This window comes from Mobula hypostoma, chromosome 9 (genome assembly GCF_963921235.1).
Source record: "Mobula hypostoma chromosome 9, sMobHyp1.1, whole genome shotgun sequence".
Lineage (NCBI taxonomy): Eukaryota > Metazoa > Chordata > Chondrichthyes > Myliobatiformes > Myliobatidae > Mobula > Mobula hypostoma.
Window position 1 is genome coordinate 68655718 of NC_086105.1, and position 26871 is coordinate 68682588.

Genomic DNA, 26871 nt, shown 5'->3' on the forward strand with positions numbered 1-26871 from the left:
CTGCCCTGCTCCCCTCCCTCCCTACTACCCTCCTCCCTCCCCCACCTCCCCCCTACTGCCCCATGCCCCACTCCCTTCCCCCTACCCCAGACTCCTCCATCCCCCCACCTCACCACTGCCCCACTCCCCCCTCTCCCTCCTCCCCAACACACACCCACGTCACCCTCCTTGCCACACTTCCCCTCCCTCCCGCCTTCGGCTTCCCCTTCCCCATGCCCCTCCTCCCGCTCCTCCTCCTCCTCCTCCCCCCCATTCCGGGATCCACAGCGCTGCTCCCCCAGCCGGATCAGCTCCTGGTCAAGCGCAAACCTCCATCACATGACACCCAATCATGGCTTTATTTCCGCGTTCACTCCGCCTTGCACTCTGAGCCTTTCTCCTCGTTTCTCCCTCCTCTCTCTTTGCCTCTCCCTCTCCGTTTTTGTTTGCCTCCGCTGTCGGGAGAGTTGGGATCTCTCACCAACACCCCTCCCCCCGCCTTTCTCTGCCTGCTTCACGGAAAGAGCCAACAGCTCAAACGCGCCTGCTCCTGAAGTGGGGAGTTCGTTGGTAATATCATGCTCACCCGGGTGAAATCTGCGGTAGCCAATTTGATGGGAGGCATTATGCCTGGAAACGCCAATGCTGAGCATACCAATGGGACTGAGTTGCCGATGAAATTCCCATATAGCAGGCCAGAATTCCTCGGACTGTCTCAGGATGAGATCGAGTGCTCTGCGGATCACATCGCCAGACCAATCCTCACAGTGAAAGAAAACCAAACGCTGCCGTGGGCTACCGGCTACGCAGAGTAAGTATGCAAGCTGGTAACTCCTTTCTGATACCCAACATGTTAATATTCTTTCATCCTGCTCAAGGCTTTGCACCAAGCTATCTGGTTTTAAAATATTTATACGTATCTAAAATATGCATAAATTTCTACAGGAAAGATGTGCTGTATTTCCAGTTATAGTCCATTAAAATAGTGGGATATGATGCGAATTATTTCACTAAACCGACCACTTGATATAACCGGAACGCAGTTGATTATTATGGCAGCATTCATTGCGGAGATTAACCGCATATTTTAAAAAAAACTATTTGTTTCCTTTATCTAACAATAAAGTAATTAATGGATGCAATCCTATTGTCCTGGTGCAGGTGCCACATATATTCGGAATTGGGAGGCACGGGTCGAACAGAATGCTTGTTTATATTTATAATCTCGGTGCATTTTTAAAGGTACAGTGGGATTAAGGATGGAATGTTGCAAACTGTAGCGACGTTGGTGTGAAATCGCCCTTTAGGCACGTAAAACCGGTTTGGAAAATTGCAACTGAAGACGTTGTATATGCATAAAGGTGACGTGTGGTAAATGGAAACGGCTTTAACTCGTCTTGATTGACTATAATTAAAGGTTTTGTGCGTGGATGGACGGCTGTACTGCAACCCTGCCCCTTTAAGGCGCCGTCTACACGTTCAGGTGCGCGCAGTATTGGCTTTAGATGCGTCTTGGAATGGCGACCACGCCCCCCTGCTCTGTCGGTGCATAACGTGAATGTCTTGAATGGTGCTGGTGTCTGTTTATTACCACGTGTAGTGTGATGAAGAGAAAAGCGTTCATGAACTGCATCATTTACAGCCGGCCACCCACCTCGACATGTGGGTTGAATTTATGCTGGCTGTCTGGTGCAGTGCAGTGGGACAAATGTACATCACTGTGCTCATTGCAAACAAGTCTCGCGTCTTTACTGATGTTAAGCTATTATTTTGACAATAACATAGACGGTTAGGGCATTCAGCCTATTGGGTCTGCTCTGCCATTGAAATCACGGTTGATTTTCAAACACCTTTTGCCTACCTCCTGATAACTCTTAATCCCCCTATTTATCAAGAACCTATCCATCGGCCTTAAATGCGCCTATTGTCTTGGCCTCTGTGGCAAGAGTTTCTACAGATTCATTACCCTGTGGCTGAAGAAATTCCTGCTCATCTGTTTACAAATGTTTTCCCTTTATTCTGAATTCTAGTGAGTAGAGGCCCAGAGCCACCAAACACTGCTTATATAACAGGCCTTTCAATCCCAGAATCATTTTTGTGAATCTCCTTTGAACCCTGTCCAGTTTCAGTACATCCTTTCTTAGATTAGGGATCAAAAGTAAGAATATAAGATTAATTCTATTTGCCACATGTACATCGAAATGCCGCAGTATACGGCGAAACGTGTCATTTGTATCAACACAACACAGTCCGAGGATGTTCTGAGGGAAGCCCCCAAGTCAAGCCACTGGCACCAACATAGCATCCCCACAACTTATTAACCCTAACCTGTACGTCTTTGAAATATGGAGGAAACCGGAGGAAACCCACGTGGTCACCAGGAGAACGTGTCAACTCTTTACAGACAGCAATGGGAATTGAACCTGACTGCTAACACTGTAAAGGCAACGTGTCTAAGCTGCTTGACATGGCGGGGCAGAGTTTCTATTGGTTCTGTTAAGTGTTTCAATGCAGAAAAGATTCACAAGGCTCTTCTTATAGTCCTTGTAATTTAATTGTCCACCTGCACTGCACTTTCTCTGTAACACATTAATCTGCATTTAGTTTCTCATCACCGTTATGTGCCGTGTTGTATGATGTGGGCGATTGTGGTCCCTTGATGTATAGGGAATCGTATATCTGGACGGTATTTCGAAATGTGTGACCTCAGTAAACTTATCCATATAATCAGATTACCTGGTCTGGTGGGGTTGGATTATGAAGATCAAAGTAAGTTTGTTATCAAAGTTCAAATATGCCACCACATACTACCCTGAGATTCATTTTCTTGTGGGCATTCACAGTAGAGCAAATACAATAGGATCAGTAAAAAATGACATGCAAAGACTGGCAAACAACCAATGTGCAAAAGAGGGCAAAATGTATAAATACAAAAAAAAAACCCAAAATATTGAGAGCATGAGTCACAGAATGCTTGGAAGTGTTGTGGTATCAGTTTATTAAGAGTTGAGTGAAGTTATCCACGCTGATTCAGGAGACTGATAGTTGAAGGGTAATAACTGTCCCTGAACCTGGAGGTGTGGGACCTCAGTGGCATTAGCAGCAGTAAAAAGAAAGCATAGCCTGGATGTGGGGGTTCTTGATAATGGATGCTGCTTTTGACTGGCAGTAGCAGTAGCATCATCATTATCAATATGTGCTGTGTCATATGACGTGGGTGATCATGGTCTCCATGTCCATGATTGTTCTTGGAAAATTTTTCTACAGAAGTGGTTTGCCCTTGTCTTCTGGATGGTGTCTTTACAAGATGGATGACCCCAGCCATTACCAATGCTCCTCAGAGATTGTCTGCCTGGTGTCAGTGGTCACATAACCAGGAAATGATATGTACCAGCTGCTTGTACGACCATCCACCCATGGCTTCATGAAACCCTAATCAGGGGCTAAGCAGGTGCTACACCTTGCCCAAGGGTGACCCGCAGGCTAGCGGAGGGATGGAGTGCCTTACACCTCCTTTAGTAGAGACATATCTCCACCCCGAAACTTTCCTGTGTCAGCACTTGTAAACATGCTCGATGTTGGGTAGGGATTTCTTGTGATGAACTGGGCTATATCCATTCCTTTTTGTGAGCTTTTCCATTCTTGGGCATTGGTGTTTCCATACCAGACCATGATGCTGCCAGTCAGGATACTCTCCACTGTGCACCTATACAATTTTGTTTAAGTTTTAGATGACATGTCGAGTCAGCGTAAACCCCTGAATAAAGGAGCTACCATGCCTTCTTTGTAATGGCACTTGTATGCTGGTCCCGGGACAGATCCTTTGAAATGGTAACACCAAGTAATTTAAAGCTATTGACCCTCTCCATCTCCGATCCCTTGATGAGGACTGGCTCATGGATCTCTGGTTTCCTCCTCTTGTAGTCAATAATCAGCTGCTTGGTCTTGCTGGTCTTGAGTAAGAGGCTGTTGTTATGGCACCATTGAACCTGATTTCCAGTTTCCCTCCCATATGTCACCTATTTTCCTTGTAGAGTAGGAGGCTGAGAGGTGACCTCGTACAGGTTTATAAAATCATGAGGGTGTTAATAAGGGGAATGGACACAGTCTTTACCCTGGGAGAGAGGAGTCCAAAACTTTGAAGTCATAGATTTAAGGACATGAGGTTGATTTTTTTTCACATGGTGACTGGTGGGTATATGGAAAAATCTGCCAGATAAAGTGGCCAAGGTGGGAATAATAATAATGATGTTTAAAATGCATTTAAATGTTTAGAAGGATATGGGCCAAGTGCAGGCAAAAGGAGTTAGATTGGGCAGAGAACTTTGGTGTGGATGTCTGTGCCAAAGGTTCTGTTTCTGTACTGCGTAACTCTTTAATTATGTTTCCAAACTAAGCAATTGCTTTGTCAGTTACAATGCTGTTCTTTCAAATTAGCTAGTCAGCTTTCATCCTATTGAAAGGCCTAGATAGAGTGGAGTTGAAGAGATTGTTTCCAATAGTGGAGGAGTCAAGGACCAGAGAGACAGTCTCAGAATACAAGAATGTTCCTTTAGAACAGAGATGAGGAATCTAAAGCAGAGGTTGATAAGGGAGGTTTGCCAGGTTGATTCCAGAGATGAGGGGGTTAGACTCTGAGGGGAGATTGAGGTGCCTGGGACTATACTTGCTGGAATTCAGAAGAATGAGAGGCGATCTTACAGAAACATATAAAATTATGAAAGGGGTAGATAAGATAGAGGCAGGAAAGTTGTTTCCACAGGTAGGTGAGACTAGAACTAGGGGAGTACATTTAAGATGGAGATGAGGAGGCTACCTCAGTAAATAAATTTAAGCAACACATCAAAGTGCTGGTGAACGCAGCAGGCCAGGCAGCATCTGTAGGAAGAGGTGCAGTCGACGTTTCAGGCCAAGACCCTTCGTCAGGACTAACTGAAGGAAGAGTGAGTAAGGGATTTGAAAGTTGGAGGGGGAGATCCAAGAGCTGGACAGGTGATAGGCAAAAGGGGATACGAGAGGATCATGGGACAGGAGGTCCGGGAAGAAAGACAAGGGGGGGACGGGACCCAGAGGATGGGCAAGAGGTATATTCAGAGGGACAGAGGGAGAAAAAGGAGAGTGAGAGAAAGAATGTGTGCATAAAAATAAGTAACAGATGGGGTACGAGGGGGAGGTGGGGCCTTAGCGGAAGTTAGAGAAGTCGATGTTCATGCCATCAGGTTGGAGGCTACCCAGACGGAATATAAGGTGTTATTCCTCCAACCTGAGTGTGGCTTCATCTTTTCAGTAGAGGAGGCTGTGCATAGACATATCAGAATGGGAATGGGATGTGGAATTAAAATGTGTGGCCACTGGGAGATCCTGCTTTCTCTGGCGGACAGAGCGTAGATGTTCAGCAAAGCGGTCTCCCAGTCTGCGTCGGGTCTTGCCAATATATAAAAGGCCACATCGGGAGCACCGGACGCAGTATATCACCCCAGTCGACTCACAGGTGAAGTGTTGCCTCACCTGGAAGGACTGTTTGGGGCCCTGAATGGTGGTAAGGGAGGAAGTGTAAGGGCATGTGTAGCACTTGTTCCGCTTACACGGATAAGTGCCAGGAGGGAGATCAGTGGGGAGGGATGGGGGGGGACGAATGGACAAGGGAGTTGCGTAGGGAGCGATCCCTGCGGAATGCAGAGAGGCGGGGGGAGGGAAAGATGTGCTTAGTGGTGGGATCCCGTTGGAGGTGGCGGAAGTTACGGAGAGTAATATGTTGGACCCGGAGGCTGGTGAGGTGGTAGGTGAGGACCAGGGGAACCCTATTCCTAGTGGGGTGGCGGGAGGATGGAGTGAGAGCAGATGTACGTGAAATGGGGGAGATGCGTTTAAGAGCAGAGTTGATAGTGGAGGAAGGGAAGCCCCTTTCTTTAAAAAAGGAAGACATCTCCCTCGTCCTAGAGTGAAAAGCCTCATCCTGAGAGCAGATGCGGCGGAGATGGAGGAATTGCGAGAAGGGGATGGCATTTTTGCAAGAGACAGGGTGAGAAGAGGAATAGTCCAGATAGCTGTGAGAGTCAGTAGGCTTATAGTAGACATCAGTGGATAAGCTGTCTCCAGAGACAGAGACAGAAAGATCTAGAAAGGGGAGGGAGGTGTCGGAAATGGACCAGGTAAACTTGAGGGCAGGGTGAAAGTTGGAGGCTTAAATAAATTTAAGACGAGGTTGGATAGATTTTTGCATAGGGGAATTGAGGGTTATGGGGGAAAAGGCAAGTAGATGGAGATGAGTCCATGGCCAGATCAACCAAGCTCTTTTTGAATGGCGGAGCAGGCTTGGTGGGCCAGGTGGCCAACTCCTGCTCCTATTTCTTATGTAACTTGTAGACAAAGCTCCAGGGCTTCCTTGCCCTTCCACATCTCCCAATCTCCACCGAATCCTTTGTTCATTCTCTTTATCGTGCTGCTTCTTTTGAAATGCATACCCCACACTTCTGTTCTGCTCCTATTTCTTTGGTTATGCTCTTATTAAAAGTTACGGGGTAAGGGCAGGAGAATGGGGTTATGGGGGAAAATAAACCAGTTATGATGGAATGGTGGAGCAGACTCGATGGATAAGTGGCCCATGTTCTGCTGCTGTGTCTTGCTAACATCCACAACAAGAGTCACGGTTTGGTCAGCACTGCGGTTATCCTGTAGACTACAGTAGTGCTAGTTGGCTCTAGTGAGGCTGTGCCATCTCTGCAATTGGTTAATTAGGACTTAATAACCACATAGCAAGTTAGTTAAAGGCAGATGCATACTGGACTCTGTGACAAGGAATTAGTTGGTGGCTGATGCTCAATTCCAATCATCTTGACAGAGGAAATCTTATAACATGGAGTCACACACTTTAGCCCACCATACATGCTAACCTTGAAGCATTTATTTACCTTAATCTCAACAATAGTCTTGTATTCCCATTAACTATTACCAGATCCTACCCCACTCATCTTTACACAATAGGTGATTTTAAAGTGGCCATTTAAACTGTCTTTTTGCACTGTTTAGAGGAAACTCAGATGGTCACTGAGAGAAGATGCAAGTTCCACACAGGCAGTACCAGAGGTCAGGATCAAACCTAAGTCACTGGAGCTGAGAGGGAGCAGCTCTGTCAGCTTGAAGGAAATACCAGAATTATTTCAGAAATATTGGCCTTTGTAAATCAAAGTTTTGAGTACAGAAGGTAGGACGTCATGCTGAAGTTGTATAAGATATTGGTGAGGCCTAATTTGGAGTTTGTGTGCAGTTTTGGTCACCTACCTAACAGAAAGATGTAAATAAAGTTGACAGAGTACAGAGACAATTTACAAGGATGTTGCTGGGTTTGAAGGAACCTGAGTTGTATGGAATGATTAAATAGGTTAAGACTTTATTCCTTGGAATGTAGATTGAGAGGAGATTTGATGGAGGAATACAAAATTGAGAGGTATAGATAGGGTAAATGCAACAGGCTTTTTTCCACTGAGATGGGGTGGGACTGCAACTAGAGGTCATGGGTTAAGAGTGAGAAGTTTAAGAATCGCCAGCACAAGTGGTGCATGTAAGCTCGATTTCAATGTTTAAGCAGAGTTTGGATGGTTGGGATTTAAGAGCTATAGTCCTGGTGCAGGTCAATGGGAGTCGGCAGTTTAAATAGTTCAACACTGACTAGATGGGCCGGTGGGCCTGTTTCTATGCTGTACTTTTCTATGACTCTAAATATTGGTGCAGCCGCAGGCAGAGTTGAAAAGGAAGTAACAATATTAAATGAGATGAAATGGGTACAAGCAAAGTGCTTTAAAGGTTGCTGTCTTCAAAGTGTTAAAGGTCACCAGTCGAGGAACTGATGGATGCAAGTTTCAGGGGTACTGTTCACGGTCATCTAACTGTTCAATACTAGAGAATTGAAAATAATGCAGCACGTCTTAAACTGGAGGGGATCTTCTTGACAACTCAAGACAAGTGCCTGATGTTAGTGAATTTCTCCTCCCTACCCCTTCACTTTTTTTCCATTCTCCATTCTGTCTCCCCTCTTGCCCCTTTTCTCCTCATCTGCTCCACCTCCTTTCCTTTCTCTGATGGTCCACTCTATCAGATATCATCAGCCCTTTATCTCCCATCTTCTCCCTCCCCTGAACTTTTCCCCATCTACCCAACTTCCCCCCCACCACCCAGTCTCACCATCACCTGCCAGGTTGTACTGCTTCTCCCCACCCCCCCACCACCACCTTATTCTAATTTCTTCCCCCTTCCTTTCCATTCCTGATGAAGGGTCTCGACCGAAAATGTCAACTGTTTATTCCCCTCCATAGATGTTGCCTGACATGTTGTTCCTCCAACATTTTATGGATGTTGCCCTGGATTTCTGGCATCTGCTGAAGCTTTTGTATTTAAAATCAGCAAAATTATGCTTTGACTAGGAAAGGTTGATGAATGAGTTTCAATTGATGCGTCTATACGCATTTAAAAGCATACCGATAATTTAGTCATCAGGCAGAAAGCCAATGCATTAGAGAAGACGTGAAGAATTTTTTATTATGCAGTAAGTTATGATTTGGAAGGCACTGCTTGAAAGGTCAGTACAACTTCAAAGAGGGAAAGTGCAAACGAATAGATGGCCATAGTGTGAAAAGTATCATTGGACTTGTTTAATCAAAGAATCCACATGAGCAGATCAGGCTGAATGGCCTCACCCCCCCCCCCCCCTTACTATAATCACTCCATGGGTCCAGAACACTGCAATCTGTCCAGTGGAGTGGGAAGGGGTGGAGACAACGTAGCATTACCCCTCTAACTTCATTTTTTTTTCTAGAACAAAATCATTTATTCTCACTGTCTTGCCTGACATGAAATGCACTGTTTTGTGTCTGCAGTTACAGTGCAAAGACAAAAAATTAGTATAAACTGCAAAATAAATGATGCCAAGAGAAAATGAATAAGAGATGGTGATCATGGATTCATGGGCTGTTCAGAAATCAGACAATGGAGGGGTTAAAATACATATTTATTTATTATAAATGATTGAGTGTTGGCTTTTGGGCTCCTGTACCTCCTCCCTAATGGTAATAACATGAAGTTCTGTGGTGGATTGTTACTGATGAATGCTGCCTTCTCGAGGCACCTCATCTTAAAGATGGCCTTGATGCTGAGAAGGGTTGTACCTGTGGAGCTGGCTGACTGTATAACCCTTAGCAGCCTCATGCAGTCCTGTGATGCAACCAGTCAGAATGCTCTCCGCTGTGCTATATCTGTAGAAATTTGCAAGAGTCTTTTGTGATTATACCAAATCTTCTCAAACTCCTAATGAAATAGAGCCATTCGTGCCTGGTCTGAGGTTGTAGTAAAATAGGATGAAGTATTAAAATGTAGAAGTTCTATAAACCCCTAGGTTTATTTAGTCCCAACTTTGACCTTTGATTACAAAAGTTTACGTTGTCATTCTGGTGTGATAGAATAAGACGATGATCCCCAACCTGGGCCCGATGAGCTCCTTGCTTAATGATTTCGATCCGTGGTTGGGAACCCCTGCCAAAAGATCTAGGAGCAGAATTAGGCTATTCATTCCATTATTCAGTCATGCCTGAATATTTTTGCAGCCCCTTTCTTCTGTCTTCTCCATGTGACCCTTAACCCCTTACCAACCAAAAGCTTATCAATCTCTGCCTTAAATACAACCAATGACAAGGAATCCACAGCCCTCTGTGGCAATGAATTCCATACATCTGGCACCCTCTGGCTGAAGAAATTCCTTCTCATCTCTGTTCTAAAGCAATAATGTTTATTCTGAGGCTGTGCCTTAGATCTTAGACTTTCCTACTAACGGAAATGTCCTCTCTACATCCATTCTTCAGGCCTTTAATATCCAACAAGTGTCACTCCCTCATCTTTCTGAACACCATTGAGTACTGGCCCAGAGGCACCAAATGCTCTTTCATTCCAGGATCATTTGTGTGAACCTGCTCTGGATTTCCCCAGGGCTAGGGCATCTTTCCTTGGATACGGGGCTGAAAATTGCCCACAGCTGGAGGAGTGTTTCTCTGCTGGAAGCGTCATGTTTCAGACAATGCCACAAGTGCTCTTTTAGTCATTTGGGCAGCATGGTAACGTAGCGGTTAATGCATCATTTTACGGTGCCAGCTGTAAGACTGGGGTTCGATTCCTGCCACCATCCTTTAGGAGTTTGTACAATCTCCCTGTGACCATGTGAGTTTTATCTGGGTGCTCAGGTTTCCACCTACAATCCAATAACATACATTATTTTGTTTATTTATTGAGATACAGGGCAGGATAAAGTCCTTCCATCCCTTCGAGATGCACTACCCTGCAATAATGATTTAACCCTAGCCTAATGACGGGACAATTTTACAGTGACCAATTAACCTACCAACCAAATGACTTTGGACTGTGGGAGTAACCCATACACTCACTGGAAGAATATTTGGACTTCTCGCAGACAGTGGCAGGAAATGAACCCGGGTCACTAGTACTGTAAAGTGTTGCGCTAACCACTGTGCTACCCGGTTGGAGTTGGTGAGTTGTGGAGATGCTATCTCTGTGCCACCACTCGTGGGTTGCCCAGCACAGCCCTCATTGATTTGATTTGACACAAGCAATGCATTTCACTATATGTTTCGATGTATATGTGACAAAGTTAATTTATAAATTATTGTTTTAAAAGATAATCAATTTGAAAATGATCTAATATTGCTAGAGCTGGGAAAGGGGTTTCTTTTACAGGTGACCCTGCTTTTCGAACGTTCGCTTTACGAAACCTCACTGTTACAAAAGATCTACATTAGTACCCTGTTTTCACTTTCAGAAGGTGTTTTCACTTTTACGAAGAAAATCAGCGCGTGATAAAAAAAATTAGCGCGCGATAAGAGGCAGTGCGCACCACGAGCAGCTGCTCTCCCCCGGATTCGGAACGGCATTGCTTAAGCACGAGCCTGTGAGCAGCCGTTAGCAAGATGAGTTCTAAGGTGACAGAAAAGCCTGAAAGAGCTTGTAAGGGTGTTACACTTAGCATAAAACTAGACAGAATTAAGCGTTTTGATCGTGGTGAACGAAGCAAGGACAAAGTGAATGTGGCTTGTGGAAGCTGATGAAGATGATGTTGAAGAGGTTTTGGCATCCCATGACCAAGAACTGATAGAGGAAGAGCTGATGCAATTGGAAGAGGAAAGGATAATAATCGAAACCGAATGCAGTAGCAAAAGTGAAGTCGTCCAGGAACTGAACGTGAAGCAACTGTGTGAGATTTTCGCTGCAATGATAAAGTACGACTTTAATTTTGGAAGGGTACATAGGTTTAGGGGATATTTGCAGGATGTTTTGAGTCCTTACACAAAACTGTGTGATAGAAAAATGCTCGAGGCTCAGCAGTCAAGCAAGCCTTCCACATCAGCCACAGCAGACGACGAACCTCGACCTTCGACATCGAGGCAGGCAGTCATAGGAGAAGATGAGTAGCCTGCCCTGATCGACGATGAGATGACACCCCCGTGTCCCACCACCCCAGCCCTCGGGCCCTGGACAGATACTGTACCAATTTGCGGAGAATGCAGCAGTAGCTGGGAGGCACACAGCACATCTTTAAGAAAAAAGCCGAAATAAATATGCTAATTAATTAGGTGCCACCGAGCACGTAATTATCGGCCCAGATCAGTGCCAATGCAATCCCCTCTGATCTGCGCTGACATTTACGTGCCGGGCAGCACTTAATTAATTGGCATGTTTATTTCGGCTTTTTTCCTAATGATATGCTGTGTGCCTCCCGGCTACCCCTGCGTGCTTCGCAGCAATGTATCGCTCGGCCTGGAGGGTGGGGGCCACTGCACCACCCCAACCTGCGACGACTCAGTCTAACACACCATCATCAGTGTGCTCGGCGCTGTTTTCCCAATTCCGGTAAGTGATACTACACTGTATATACATTATTTCTACTTTATATAGGCTGTGTATTTTTACATTTGGTAGATTTGGCAGCTTCATAGTTTAAAGGTTATTGGAGAGCGCGTTTATGCCAACAGCGCTTGCGTGAGATTTTCTGCCGAGAGTGCTTGCGTGAGATTTTCGCTACGGAGATCTGTGCAGGCAATTGTTGTAGAGAAGTATTTCTACTTTATATAGGCTGTGTATTTATCATATCATTCCTGCTTTTACTATATGTTACTGTTATTTTAGGTTTTATGTGTTATTTGGCATGATTTGGTAGGTTATTTTTGGGTCTGCGAACGCTCACAAAATTTTCCCATATAAATAAATGGTAATTGCTTCTTCTCTTTACGACGTTTCGGCTTACGAACCGTTTCATAGGAATGCTCTACCTTCGGATGGTGGGGGAAACCTGTAATATTAATTCCCCCAAACATCAATTGTAAAAACACTTCTAATGTGGATATTGGTATGCTGCTTTTAGTTTAATTTTATTTTGTGTTACATTTGGCTGCCAACAAAACTTCTGAAGTAACTCATTGGCTGTGAGGAACTGAGACAACCTGGAAGATGTTTTGTCTTTGGTTGTTGGTCAATGTGCCCAAGTATGTCACTTAGAGACAGATCTTTCACAGCACTGTGGTCATGTTGACCATACCTCTCATGATCATGCTACCTGAAACCTTTATCATGTCTCTTGACTACCTATTACTGAGAAAGAGAATGGACTGTTTCCTGAGATGGTCAGCCAATGTATCTGGTCTTCCCAACGTAGAGGAATGTACGATGTGAACAGTGAATTACAGTGAGAGAAGGAAAGCCCAAACCAATGATCTTGAGTTCAAAACCCAGTGTCACAGTTTGCAAATTTAAATTTAGTTGGGAATAGAAATGCATCCTATTTAAGTCCCTGGGATTGTCTTATTAGTATCTTTGGACTGGATAAAATATTCCACCCATCACCACCACCTCTGCCTCCTCGATTAACTTGTTTCTCTTTGTCAGATATAATGATGAGTCCCAGAGCTGGAACATCAATTTTTCTCCTTCCACAGATGCTGTCTGACGCAACATTTTTAAAAATGTATTTCCTGAATCTGCAGTTTTTAAAAAGAAAAAAATTAATGGTTTTTTTTCTTGTCTGGCTCATACATGATTCCAGTCTGCATTATCAAGGTGCGGAAGAGATTCGCCAGAATGCTGCCTGGATTAGAGAGCATGTTTTATGAGGATAGCTTGAGTGAGCTGGGGCTTTTGTTCTTTGGAGTGAAAGAGGATGAGAGTCAACTTGATAGAGGGACATAGATAAGAGTCATAAATTGAGTGGGAATTCCCATGGTGGAAAACCTAATATGAGGAGTCACTATTTTAACGTGATTGGAAGAAAGTTTAGGGGGTGGGGGAGATGTCTGAGGTAATTTTAAGAGTAGTGTGTGGAACGTGCTGCCAGGGATGGTGGTAGAGGCAGATCTATTAGGAACATCTAAGAGACTCTTAAATTGGCAGTTGGATAATAGAAAAAGGAAGGTTGTGTAGGAGGGAAAGTTTGGATTGATCTTAGAGTTATTTAAATGATCAGTAAGGAGGTTAAATTTGCAATAATTTAAAGAATGAGCAAGCATTTTTGTGTGTTGCTCTAGATTTCCAGCATCTGCAGAAATTCTTGTCTATCTGTCACCCCTCATAATCTGTTATACTTCCATCAGGTTTTGGGAGTTTCGGTTTTGTCTTCTCCAGAGATCCTGAGTCATAGAACTTCCTTTGGCAGTAACATTGGTAATGTATCTCCAGTGGTTTGTAGATTTGCATTCAAATAGTACAGTTCAGCCTGTCCCACTCAACTAAACTTGTTCAGTGGTGCTGGGGGCAGCCGCAAGGGCCAACCTAGCATGACCCCGACTCATAATCCTAACCCATGTGTCTTTGCAATGTGGGAAGAAACTGGAGCACCTGGAGGAAACCTACGTGGGCTCAGGGAGAATGTATAAACTCTTTGCAGGCAGTGGTGGGAATCTAACCCCTATCTTCAGGATTGCTGACACTAAAGCAGTTGTGCTAACTGCTACACTACTATGCCACTGACTTACTGTGTTGTGCAGAACAGGTGATTTTTTTTTAAAACAAGGTGACTAATATACTGGTGGACAAACTTACCTAAATTTGGTGTCTGTGCATAATTCTCAAATTACCTATTATAAAATTATCTGTCCGGTTTGGTGTATATTCAACAAACTTACAAAATTTACTATTGAGCCTGCTTCCACTACTCGTTTCAAATTAGAACGTGTGTGCATGTGTACAAGTCACAAGAGGGCACAACTTCAGCATTGAAGGACGTCCATTTAGAACAGCGATGCAGAGAAATTACTTTAGTCAGAGAGTGGTAAATCTGTGGAATTTGTTGCCACAAGTGGCTGTGGAGGCCAATTTATTGGGTGCATTTAAGGCAGAGCTAGATAGGTTCTTGATTAGCCGGGGCATCAAAGGATATGGGAAGAAGGCAGGGGAGTGGGGATGACTGGAAGAATTGGATCAGCTCATGATTGAATGGCAGAGCAGGCCTGATGACCTGAATAGTCTACTCCTGCTCGTATATCTTATGGTCTTTGTGTGTGTGTGTGTGTGTCCTATGTTATCTAAAATCTTTACTCTCTGATGGTTAATGCCCTTTTCACCACCAAAATGCTTCATAATTTTGGGTCCTTCAGTCAAATCTTCCCAAAGAAAGCAACCTCGCTTCTCTAGACTCTACATGGTGCTAAGAAAATTCTCTAACCACACAGTCACGATATTTATCTAAAATGTGTTCCAGTTGAACACAACATTCCAGCTCAGTGTTTGCTCATTGGCTCTTTGGTCTACACATGGAGCAGAGGTATCATTATGAATTTTAAAGACTTGCATTGTATAATCCACATTTGTGGATGATGGGTGATTTATTTTTGTTTACAAAAGATGACTAAAAGAACCTGCGGACAAACGTTAACTAAATTTGCTATCTGTACACAATCCTCAAGGTAATTTTTAATTATGAAATTATGAGAGCTGTGGATTGGAGTCTTTTTCCAGAGTAGAAATATTAAAGATGGCGTAGTTTTAAGGTGACAAGGGAAGTTTAAACCGGATGTGCAGAGCAAGTTTTATTTTACACAGGATGGTAGGTGCCTGGAACGTGCTGTCCGGGGTGGTGGTGGAAGTCGATACTGGAGTTCAAGAAGTGTTCAGATAATCCTGCTCCTTACGTGTGGCTTACCTACCAAGCCTGACAACTGCGACTGACAGGAAGGGGGCAAAGGCAGGTTACCGATGCCTTAAAACCAGTCACTTCGGGCAGATAGGTCTCATCAGCTGTGGTTGCCGTTCATCCTGGAGCGGGAAAATTCTGATCGCAAACCTCAGCTGCCTTGCGGCTATACCCACTCACGGGGAAGGCTTTGGGAGTAAATCTGGAGCTGAAGTCCCCCAGGCAATCCTAAATTGAGTTCAACGCTGACTAGCGACTCCTGCACTGCTGCTGGTGCCAAACTCCTATTGGTCCCTGCCATTCCTGCTGTATGGAAAAGGAGAGCTTGCTACTTGGGCAACAGATTGCTCTCTATATCGCACTGCCGTGGCTTGCAAATCCTGTAGACAGCTGAGATGCAACATTCATGGACAACCCCAACCGACAGAGGGACTGGAGACAGGCCTATGAATATCGAGAGACTGGAGGGATATGGGTCCTATACAAGCAGATGGGATTAGTTTAAGGGTCAGCACAAATGTTGTGGGCCTAATGGCCTGGCTCTACTGTTCTGTTTGTAGTTTAGTTTCAGTGTCAGAATACTACAGCACAGAAACAAGCCTTTCAGCCCATCTAGTCCTTGTCAACATAGTCATCTTTGCACAAATGCTTTTGGGTGTAAAGGGACATATTTAAAACTAAGATGGAGTGAGGTATGGGTAGTACTAACAGCATTCCAGAGATCACAAAACTGTCTCTGACACCATCACTGACCCCATCAACTCTGGAGAACTCCCATCCACCGCCACCAATCTCTTAGTTCCCTTACCCTGTACTGTTCACTTCTACCTCCTGCCACACTGAACTTGTGTCCTCATACTAAAGGCTGATTTATACTTGTGCATACGGGCTACGCCGTAGGCCTCATTTATACTTTTGCGTAGCCCTACGCCATAGCGAGCATGCATAGTTGTGTCTAAGTCATTCTGCAATTCACCACCAAAACGCTAGTTGGCGGTGGGGTTTCTATGCCACTGTGTTGAGTTTCTTCGTGAGAGACATGGACGAGGAAATGCATTTCAAATATTTTCGGATGTCAGCAGGTAGATTTGACGATTTGGTTCATCGTCTCCAATCAGTTATTCCGCGTCAGTGTACAGACATGGTAGAGAAAAGCAACTGGAAATGCGATGCTACCAAGCGGACCAATCACAGTTGTGGCAGTCCACGTTGCTGCGACGCGCGAGTTACATTTTTGGGGAGGTGCACGTCACCCTACGGTGTAGGGTACGCGGTACCTACGGCGTACATTTGACGCAGAAGTATACATTGGGCTTAAGACTCCATTCTATCCCCCTTGGTTCAGTCCCTTCCCACCTACAACCATGACATTTCTCATGCTCTCAGTCTCCTCACGAATTTTCAGTTCCCTGGCTCTGACCACCTCATTTTCACCATGGATGTCCAGTCCCTATTCACTTCTATCCCCACAAAGGAGGCCTTAAAGCTCTATGCTTCTTTCTCCATCCACCTTCACTACCCTCTATCTGGTAGAACTGGTGCTCACCTTCAACAGCTTTTTCTTTGGCTCCTCCCACTTTCTCCAGACTCAGGGGTAACTGGGCCCCAGCCATGCCTGCCTTTTCATTGCCTCCATGAAACAGTCCATTTTCCAGGCCTTCCCCAATCATGCTTGTCGACTCTTCCTCCGCTGCATTGGTGCTGCTTTATGCACTCGTGCTGAGCTTGTTAATTTCATCAACTTTGCCTCCAACATTCACCCCGCCCTTAAATTCACTCGGTCCCTCCCCTTTCTTGATCTCTCTGTCTCCATCTCTGGAGACGAGCTGTCAACTAACACTTTATAAGCTTTCTGATTCCCGTGGTTATCCTGACAATTCCTTTCCAGGACATCAGAGGTGTTCTTTGAAGAAAGAGGACAGGGTTTCTCTTCCTTTACCAGTGATGCTGCCCTCACCCACATTCCCATTTCCCTGACATCCACGCTCACCCCATCTTCTCGTCTCCTTACAGTGATAGCTCCTCTTGTCCTTGCCTACCACCCCATGAACGTCCACATCCAACACATTCTCCACAACTTTGACCAGCTCCAAAGGGATCCTGCCACAGCTTTACCTCCCTCCCAGCATTTATCCCTGCAAGTGGCCAAATTGCTACACCAACCCATTCACCTCCTCCCTTGCCTCCATTCAAGGCCCTAAACAGTCCTTCTAGGTGTGGCAGCACTTCACCTGTGAATCTGCTGGGGTTGTCTATTGTGTCCAGTGCTCCCGATGCTGCCTCCTCTACATCAGTGAGACCCGTCGTAAATTGGAGGACCACTTAGTTGAACACCCCTGCTTCATCTGCCAAAAGCAGAACTTCCTGGTGGCCAAACGTTCTAATTCCGATTCCCATTCCGACATGTCGGTCCATAACCACAACTTGTGCCATGAGGGGGCACTCAGGGTGAAGGAGCAACACCTTGTATTCCATCTTGGTGGCTTCCAACCTGATGGCTTGAATATTGATTTCTCTGTCCAGTAATCTATTTCACTGCACCTCACTCTTGTGTTCCCCACTCTGGCCTCTTCTCACTTGACTATCAACCCCCCCCCCCATTCCCTTTCTCTTATGGTCCACCATCAGATTCCTTCCTTTCCAGCTCTATATTTCCTACCCACCTGGCATCACCTATCACCTTCCAGCTACCCTTCCATTCCTGCCCCACCCCCCAACCTATTATTTCTGGGGTCTTCCTTTTCAGTCCTGAAGAAGGGTCTCAGCCTGAAATGTTGACTTTTTGTTCATTCCCATAGAATAGTTGGATGCCGCCTGACTGGCTGAGTTCCTCCAGCACTTTGTGTGCGTTACTAATACAGTTGTTCCTCCGTATCCGCGAGGGATTGGTTCTGGGACCCCACCCCCACCACGGATACCAAAAAACACAGATGCTCAAGTCCCTTGTGTAAAATGAAGTAGTATTTGCATATAACCTACACATATCCTCCCATGTACTTTAAATCATCAGATTGCAGAATTTATAACACTTAATACAATGGAAATGCTATGTAAATAGTTGTTGCACTATCTTGTTCAGGGAATATTGACAAGAAACAAAACTGTACATGTTCCTCTCATTCACAACACAAGCAGCAAACGAATGAGTCGTGAAGTGAACAACGATCAAACAACGAGTACAACTTGTAATACCTGTACAGTAGTTGTTACACTGTCCTGTTTATGGAATAGGGACGCTTTGGAGGAGGCATTTTTTCACAGGAACAAAGTAGTGAAGTAACGAGACGCAAGGTGAATAATGCTCGAACGACAAGTGCTGGAAGAGCATTTCTGGGTTTTCTCAATTCGCGGTTGGTTGAATTTGTGCATGTGGAACTTGAGGATAAGGAGGGCTGACTGTATTTTATTGCCAGATGAGAGGGAGGAATAGAGAAAAGTTCTCTGGATTCACAATAGAACATGCAGTTTATTTACTTTTTGTTAATGCTACTCAGGTGGCAGGGTGGAGATATGTCTCTACCAAAGGAGCTGTAAGGTGCTCCTTCCCTTCACTAGCCTGCAGGTCACCCTTGGGCAAGATGTGGTAGCTGCTTAGCAGCAGCAAACCCCCCCCCCCCCCGATCAGGGTCACCTGAAGCCTTGGGACCAGGTGGTGGATGGTCATATGAGCCACTAGTGCACATTGCAAGACCTGGTTATACCACCTCTGACATCAGGCAGACATTCTCTGAAGAGTATTGTTAATAGCTGGGGTCACCTGTCGTGTAAAGACACTGCCCAGAAGAAGGCAATGGCAAACTGCTTTTGTCGGAAAAAAATAGCCAAGAACAATCATGGTCATGGAAAGACCACAATTGCCCACGACGTACGACACACAGCATATAGTGAATGAATGAACTGGAATTGATCAAAAGTAATGCTTTTTTTTTGCAAAACAGAACTTGGGAATTGGTTTTGATTTTTTGGATATTAACTCCAGTATTAGACTTGGAAATTCTAAACAGGCAGGTTGCATTAAAAAAAAATGGAGGGTAATGGGGTAGGGAAGGGAGAAGCTGATTTTCGAGTTGGTTAAAAGGTTGGTAAACATCGTGGACTAAAGGGTTTGTGCTTTTCTATGTTCTAAAATTTGGACCATTATGGAATTTAGTATGTAAATTTTCAGTAAGTATTGTCAGTGAGGTAGAAATTAATTATCATCATGTTTTACAGGATGGATCATGAACATTTCAGCCATCATGTCTCTGCTGAGTAGTATCTTTCCAAAGCCTTGTGTTTTCCAGCTCTTAGTCTTCCTAGTACATAATGTGAAGAATCAAACATCGATATTCCTGGAAGGTCACTCTGTAATTGTCCTTCCTTGATATTAAATATAGGAAATTTCATGAATGTGCATATTGCTCCATTTAGTTTCAAGTTAAGAACGCTGCCAGAAGTCACTGATAACTGATTGTGTCACCACTGTTGTGATTTTGGAAAAGACGGTAATGTATCATGTGGATGGGAGGATATTGCCATTTCATTTCCCTTGATGTAAATATAATTGCACATATTTAAATCGTGCTGCGCTGAGTACAGTGCTGCCCTAGTTTTGTTCTGGCTTTCCATTCCAACTGTTTTCCAAAGCTCTCAGTGAAATGAGAAGAGTGGATACCGATTACCCACACAATGGGGAAATATTTTAGGTGAATGTCAGCCTGCTGTTCTCAGCATAACGTTACAAATGAATGCATATAAGGTTCTTGTTGTCCTTGGGCCTGGTGCTGATTAAAGACAAGGTCTGGCAGAACTAGCAGATGCTCTGCTTAATTAGATCTCAAATGCACTTTAATATAATTTGGATTTGCAGCTGGCAAAGTAAAATGTGTCAACCTGAAGATGTAGGATTGGAAATCATAGAGACTGAAATGTTTCTTGATGCAAAAAAGAAAAGGAATCTATCGTCTCCTGCAGTGTGATTGCCTATTTAATTTCCACAGGATCCCAAAGTTAATGGAACAGGAAAATAGATTATTATTAATTCAATTTTGTGCCAGTATTCAGCCCAGAAAACACCTTTTCAATTGCTTCCAATGGAAGATTTGCTTATATCCACATAATTGGAAGCGTGTGTACTTGAAACACGATCCAGTCGAGTGCCTTTCACAATGTCAAGCTGCCAGAAGACATTTTGCTGTCAGTGAACTGATTACTTATTGTGCCACCACTGTTGTGATTTGGGAAAAGACTTGCACATCATTTGGATGAGTGGCAGAATGTTGCAAACTCAGCCACCCCATCATGGGTACTTGCTTCCTCAGCGTTGAGGATATCTTCAACGGGCGATGCCTCAAAAAGGATCATCATTAAGGATCTCCCCACCCCCCCACCCCCACCCCCATCACCCAGGATGTGCCGTCTTCTCATTGCTACCATCAGGGAGGAGGTACAGGAGCCTGAAGATGCACACTCAACATTTTGTAAAACACGTCCTCCTCTCCGCCATCAGATTTCTGAATGGACAATGAACTAACCCATGAACAGTACCTCATTAATTTTGCTCTTTTTGCACTAAATTTGGTATTTCATATATATCTAAGGATTTTTTTGTGTATTGCACTGTACTGCTGCCACATCACAACTAATTTCATGACATATCCCAGTGATGTTAAACTTGATTCTGATTCCAGTCACATTTCCTTCAGTCGCTGCTTGTTAGCCTGTGGCCTGGCCTTCTGCTGTTGTAATCTCTGCCGCACTCTTCTACGTTTGTAAGCCTTTAGATTCCCTTTTAAGGTGTTGTTAATTTAAATATGACCTTGTGCATGGTGTTTGCAGTCAAAGTGGCCTGCTTATATTTGCATCTTCTGCATGTTTATAGAGAAGTATGCAGAGCATTAATTTTATTTGTCACAGGTAGGTCTAACCATACAGTGAAGTGCTTCGTATGCGTCTGTGACCAACACACTTTGTATATGTGCTAGGGGCAGCCTCGTGTTTCTGCCGCCTACATTTAATGCTAACTCACATTTCTTTGAAAACCCATGCGCTCATGTGGAGAACGTACAAACTCCTTACAGACAGTAGCAGGAATTGAGCCCTGGTCGCTGGTGTGTAATGAAACCCCCTGGTTTCCTTGGCTGTGTAAGTCTAGGGAAAACACTCTCCGGTCCCGCCAAACTCGTGAGACTGAGATGGCTGTACCGCCCCAAACCCTGGTTTGTGTGGATGCTGTGTAATTTGCTACCCTGTTATAAATTAGTGCCACAAAATAACACACAGTACACTGTATGTGATTAAAGGAATTGTATTTATAAATCTTAACTAAAGAGTTAGTAAAGAATAACAAAAAGAAAAGGGCCCATTTTAATTAAACAGTCAAATGTGCATAAGTTGGAGCTCATCTTGAACTTCTGTCACTCACTTGCTGGGCCCTCAGTCAGTGTGAAAGCACACACCACCTTCGGAAAGTCGCTCGCAATCCATCTCAAACAAACGGGTCTCCCACTGGATCGTATCCTACGACCAGTTCTCCTAAGCATCTTCTCTCTTCATCTGCTGAACCAATAAAACCACCACCCCACCACCCCCAAGACCAATCTTAGTGTCCCTCACCAAGAAAACCTCCCCTGAATTCTACCATCCTAATTGGATGGCACACATTCCTCATCATCCCTTATCTTCAACAATAACCCAAACAGGCTGACAGAACAGACTGCTCTTACAGAACAGCTAAATGAAATACCTACAGCATAACAGTAAAAATGTGAACCAGAGCATTACAGTAATAACATTATGCTACCTTGCCATCCAAGGAATTGGAATCTTGCTTCCCTTGGGTTGGGTGCTGCAAAATGACATCATTCCCAAATATCCAGGACAACATTTTAATTCTTGTTGTCCTTTGTTTTGTGAGATAAAACTTACTAAATCAAAGTCAAAGCATCATCAATTTAATAATATGAGTATAAAAGCAAAGTACTGTGGATGTCAGAAACCTGAAATAATAAAAAGAAAGAAAAAGTACTTGGGTCAATCATCATGTGTAGTGCTAGAAGCAGAGCTAATTTTTCAGCTCACCTTTTTGTCACATTTTGTTGCAATATCTATGTGAGGGATTCTACATTGAAATGTGAAATGGTGATCTGTAGTCGGGGTTCAATTCCTGCTGCTGACTGTAAAGAATTTGTATGTTCTCTCTGTGCCTGTGTGGCTTTCCTCCAGGTGTTCTGGTTTGCTCCCAAATTCCAAGGACAGATGGGTTAGGGTTAGTAGGTTGTGGCTGGAAGCATGGTGACACTTATGGGCAGCCCCTAGCATGTTAGAACTGTTGGTTGTTGACACATTTCACTGTATATTACACTGTCTGAATGTACATGTGACAAATAAAGCTCGTCTTTATCATTTATGAATTTAGAAGGATGAGAGGGGATCTGATTGAAACATAAGATTATTAAGGGATTGGACACGCTAGAGGCAGGAAACATATTCCCGATGTTGGGGAAGTCCAGAACCACAGGCCACAGTTTAAGAATAAGGGGTAGACCATTTAGAACGGAGTTGAGGAAAAACTTTTTCACACAGAGGGATGTGGACCTGTGGAATGCTCTACCTCAGAAGGCAGTGGAGGCCAATTCTCTAGATTCTTTCAAGAAAGAGTTAGATAGAGCTCTTAAAGATAGCGGAGTGAAGGGATATGGAGAAAAGGTAGGAACAGGGTACTGATTGTGGATGATCAGCCATGATCACAGTGAATGGCGGTGCTGGCTTGAAGGGCTGAATGGCCTACTCCTGCACCTATTGTCTATTTCATAAGGCAGCTGTGTAACAAAAATCCATTGTTTCAAGGAAAGTGCTCTGCTTTGGAATGAACCCAATAACTAATTGGTAAGAATATTTTGAGATAAGTTCATTACCAGAATTTTTTTGTAGTACTGTATGTAATATTCAAAGTATACTTAACCTCCTTCAATGTGCTAATAGTATTTCTATTTAATATTAGACGCAATTTTATGTTTGAAGTTTCCAGCATGTAACTCATAAACACAAGAAATTCTGTGGATGCCGGAAATCTTCAGTTCAGTTTCTTATAAAGTACAAGTATGTCACCATATATAACCCTGAGATACATTTCTTGTGGGCATACTCAATAAATCTAATAACTATAATAGAACCAGTGAACGACCACAGTCAACCAACCAATGTGCTAAAGACAGCAAATTGTGCAAGTACAGAAGGGAAAAAAAAACAATAAGTATTGAGAACATGAGATGACAAATCCTTGAAAGTGAGTCCATAGGTTGTGGGGTGAGAGCAGTTATCCCCTCTGGTTCAGGAGCTTGATGGTTGAGGGGTAATGACTGTTCCTGAACAACACACAGAATACTGGAGGAACTCGGCAAGCCAGACAGCATCTATGGAGAGGGTGAAACGCTCTGATGACACAATGTATATCCTTCCATTTCCTGCACCTCTGTTGTATTTGCTTGTGTTGTTCGTCCATTGTTGTCGTCAATGAGGACCTCGACACCATTATGATGGTGTTGAGACCAGCGCTTGATTTGGATTTAAGTGAGGGAGAGTTGCGCAGCATCAGCCTCACTCTCTCTTCCCAATTCCCATCTGGATCCAGTGGCAAGACAAGAGTCGAGACGGCTGGAGATGGGACTAGACACAGTGGATGACCGGGACGTTTTCTATGTCTTGTTCTGCTCTACACGTTCCACGACACTTGCAGAGACCGCCTTCTTGACCGTTGGACCTTCCGCTCGTCTCGTCCGCTCAGTCCGCCGCTCAGTCCGCCGGAGTCTGTCTTCACATGCTGGGATAGACAACTCCCTATCTCACCGAGGGTTTGAGACCCGTCAGCTACCCTCATCTGGTTTAGCCGGCTTGTCGAAGCCATTGCCCGGGGTGTGGCCGCTGTCACATGCAAACAGCTACGGGGAGCCACAGGTGAGAGCTGAGTGCCAGGTGGGGACCAAAGGTGGACAAGCCACCCTGAAAAGGACACGACCTGCTCCCCCACCAGAGGTGCTACCCCTCCCTGAAACCCCATACATTTGCTTGTACCACTCCTAAGGCAGTACATTCCAGATGCCCACCATTGTCCACTTTTAAAACAAACACCACTTACCCAACACCTTTCCTTTGAACTTGTTCCTTCACAGATTAAATGCATTCCCACCTTGGAGGAAAAATTATACTGACTATATATTCTCTGCATGCCTCTTATAATCTTCAGGTCTCCCCTCAGCCTCCACTGCTCCACAAAAAACAATCCAAGTTTGTCCAGCCTCTCCTTGTAGCATATACCCTCCAATCCAGGCAACATCCTGGTAAATCTCCTCTGTACCCTCTCCAAAGCTTCAGCATTCTTCCTATAAGGGGATGACCAGAATTAAAGTCAATCCTCTAGATGTGGTTTAACTAGGGTTTTGTAAAGTTGCAACATAATATCCTGACTCTTATATACTAATATAAGATGCATGCCATCTGTTGTTGCCACCCTATCAACCTGTGTAGCTACTTTCCGGGTTTTGCACTCCAGTATCCCTTTGAATATCAACACTGTTCAGGGTCTTGTCATTCAGTGTTGTGACACTTTTTATATTTGATCTCTCAAAGTGCAACACTTAGCATTTGGCTGGTTTAAAATCCATCTGCCATTTCTCTGTCCTTGTCTGCAAATGATCTATATCCCACTGTATCCTATACCAGTCTCTTACTCTATCCATAGCACCCGTCTTGGTGTGTCTACAAATTTACTGACTCATCTATATTTTCATCCAGCTCATCTACATATGCCACAAACAGCCAAAATCCCAATCTGGATCCCTGTAAAACACCAATAGTCACAGCCCTTGAGCCAGAAGTTCACGTTTGTTATTCAACTCTACACCTGTTTACTGTGAAACAAGATTGTTCCTCCAGACCAAGGTGCACAACACAGTATGTATAACTCTCATACAAAGCATAAATTAACAAATAATAAGGTGCAATTACGATACAATTTTAAGAGTAAACAATACTGGTGCTTCATATGTGATGAGTCCTGGGTGGTAGCAAGGAGGTCAGTTGCCTTGTGGCCCGTAGTGGTGGTGGGGAGAAGCTGTTTCCCATTCTAACAGTTCTTGTCCTAATGCTATGGTATCTCCTTCCTGATGGTTAGGGAGTTGACGAGATTGTTGGATAGATGGGAGGGATCATTGACAATGTTAAGGGCCCTGTGTATGCAGCGTTCCAGACACTGCCATGCTTTATTAACCAAGGAGTTGGTGTTGAGGGAACCGGTAAGATCTGGGAGTGCACCTAACAGATGAAACTTGGTGCTCCTAACTCTCTTCAGAGGAGCCATGTACGTGCAGTGAGGAGTGGTCAGTCTGCACCTTCCTAAAGCCCACAATCATTTCTTTGGTCTTGTCCACATTGAGACTCAATCTGTTGTGCTCGCACCATTCTACAAGCCACTTTACCTCCTCTCTGTACACCGTCATCATTGTTGTTGATGAAGCCATCCACTGTTGTGTCATCAGCGAACTTGATGGATTTGGTCCCATTGGCCATTGCCATGTGTTTTCTATGGGCAAGTCCATTCTGAATCCAAATGGCCAATTCACTATGGATCCCATACATCCTAATCTTCTGGATGAGTCTACTATGGGGGCCTTGTCAAAGGCCTGATTTAAATCCATGTAGACAACATCCACAAATGTACACTCATCAATCACCTTCGACACCTCCCTGGTAAGGCACAACTTGCTGTGCATGAAATCATGCTGATTGTGCCTAATTGGACTATATTTTTCCAAATGCTCATAAATCCTGTCCCTAAAATCATCTTCAGTAACTTCCCTACAATGACGCAAGATGCGCTGATCTATAATTTCTAGTATCACCCTGCTTCCGAGATCCGAAGTGACAAGAGAAGACGAGAGGGAGGGATGGAGCCGAGAGCTGGACAGGTGATTGGCAAAAGGGATATAAGAGGATCATGGGACAGGAGGCCCAGGGAGAAGGAAAAGGGGGAGGGGGCGAAAACCCAGAGGATGGACAAGGGGTATGGTGAGAGGGACAGAGGGAGAAAAAGGAGAGAGAGAGAGAGAAAGAATGTGTGTTTATATAAATAAATAACGGATAGGGTACGGGGGGAGGTGGGGCATTAGCGGAAGTTTGAGAAGTCAATGTTCATGCCTTTTTTTTAAGAGATGCAGCTCAGTAGCAGACTCTTCTGGAACAATGAGCCACTGTAGTTCATTTACACCCATGTGACTACTAACCCATACATCTTGGAATGTGGGAGGAAACCCACACAGTCATAAGACCATAAGACATAAGAGCAGAATTAGACCATTTGGCCCATCGAGTCTGCTCCACCATTCAATCATGGTTGATCCTCTTTTTTTTTTCCCCTCTGCAGTCCCACTCCCTGGCCTTCTCCCCATAACCTTTGATGCCAGGTCCAATCAAGAACCTATCAAGCTCAAGGCAGGCATACAAACTTCTTATAGACAGCGGTGGCATTGAACCCAGATTGCCAACAGCTATGGGTGTCGCCCAATTTGTGCTCAGAATTCCAGAGTGTAGAGCCCAGGAGCTGTTTTTTTTTAAAATCACAATTTACTTGCCAACTTTGTATGCAACTGCAGTGCCAATCTGAGCCCTATTCAAGTGACGTTACTTCTGAGTCTTGCGAGTCTGGAAACAGGCCTTGCTGTCTTGTTGGGTTCATGCCC

The 26871-nt window shown here is 44.4% G+C and overlaps 1 protein-coding gene across 1 annotated transcript in view; it reads left to right on the forward strand.

The window, feature by feature from the left end:
- The first annotated feature begins 260 nt into the window (after nt 1–260).
- The window catches only part of ppm1h (protein phosphatase, Mg2+/Mn2+ dependent, 1H), a 234228-nt gene continuing 207617 nt past the window's right edge, over nt 261–26871 (forward strand). The window contains exon 1 of the mRNA XM_063058479.1: nt 261–790. Coding sequence (XP_062914549.1) covers nt 558–790 — 233 coding nt within the window. The 5' untranslated portion in view covers nt 261–557. The remainder of the gene's footprint in view (nt 791–26871) is intronic.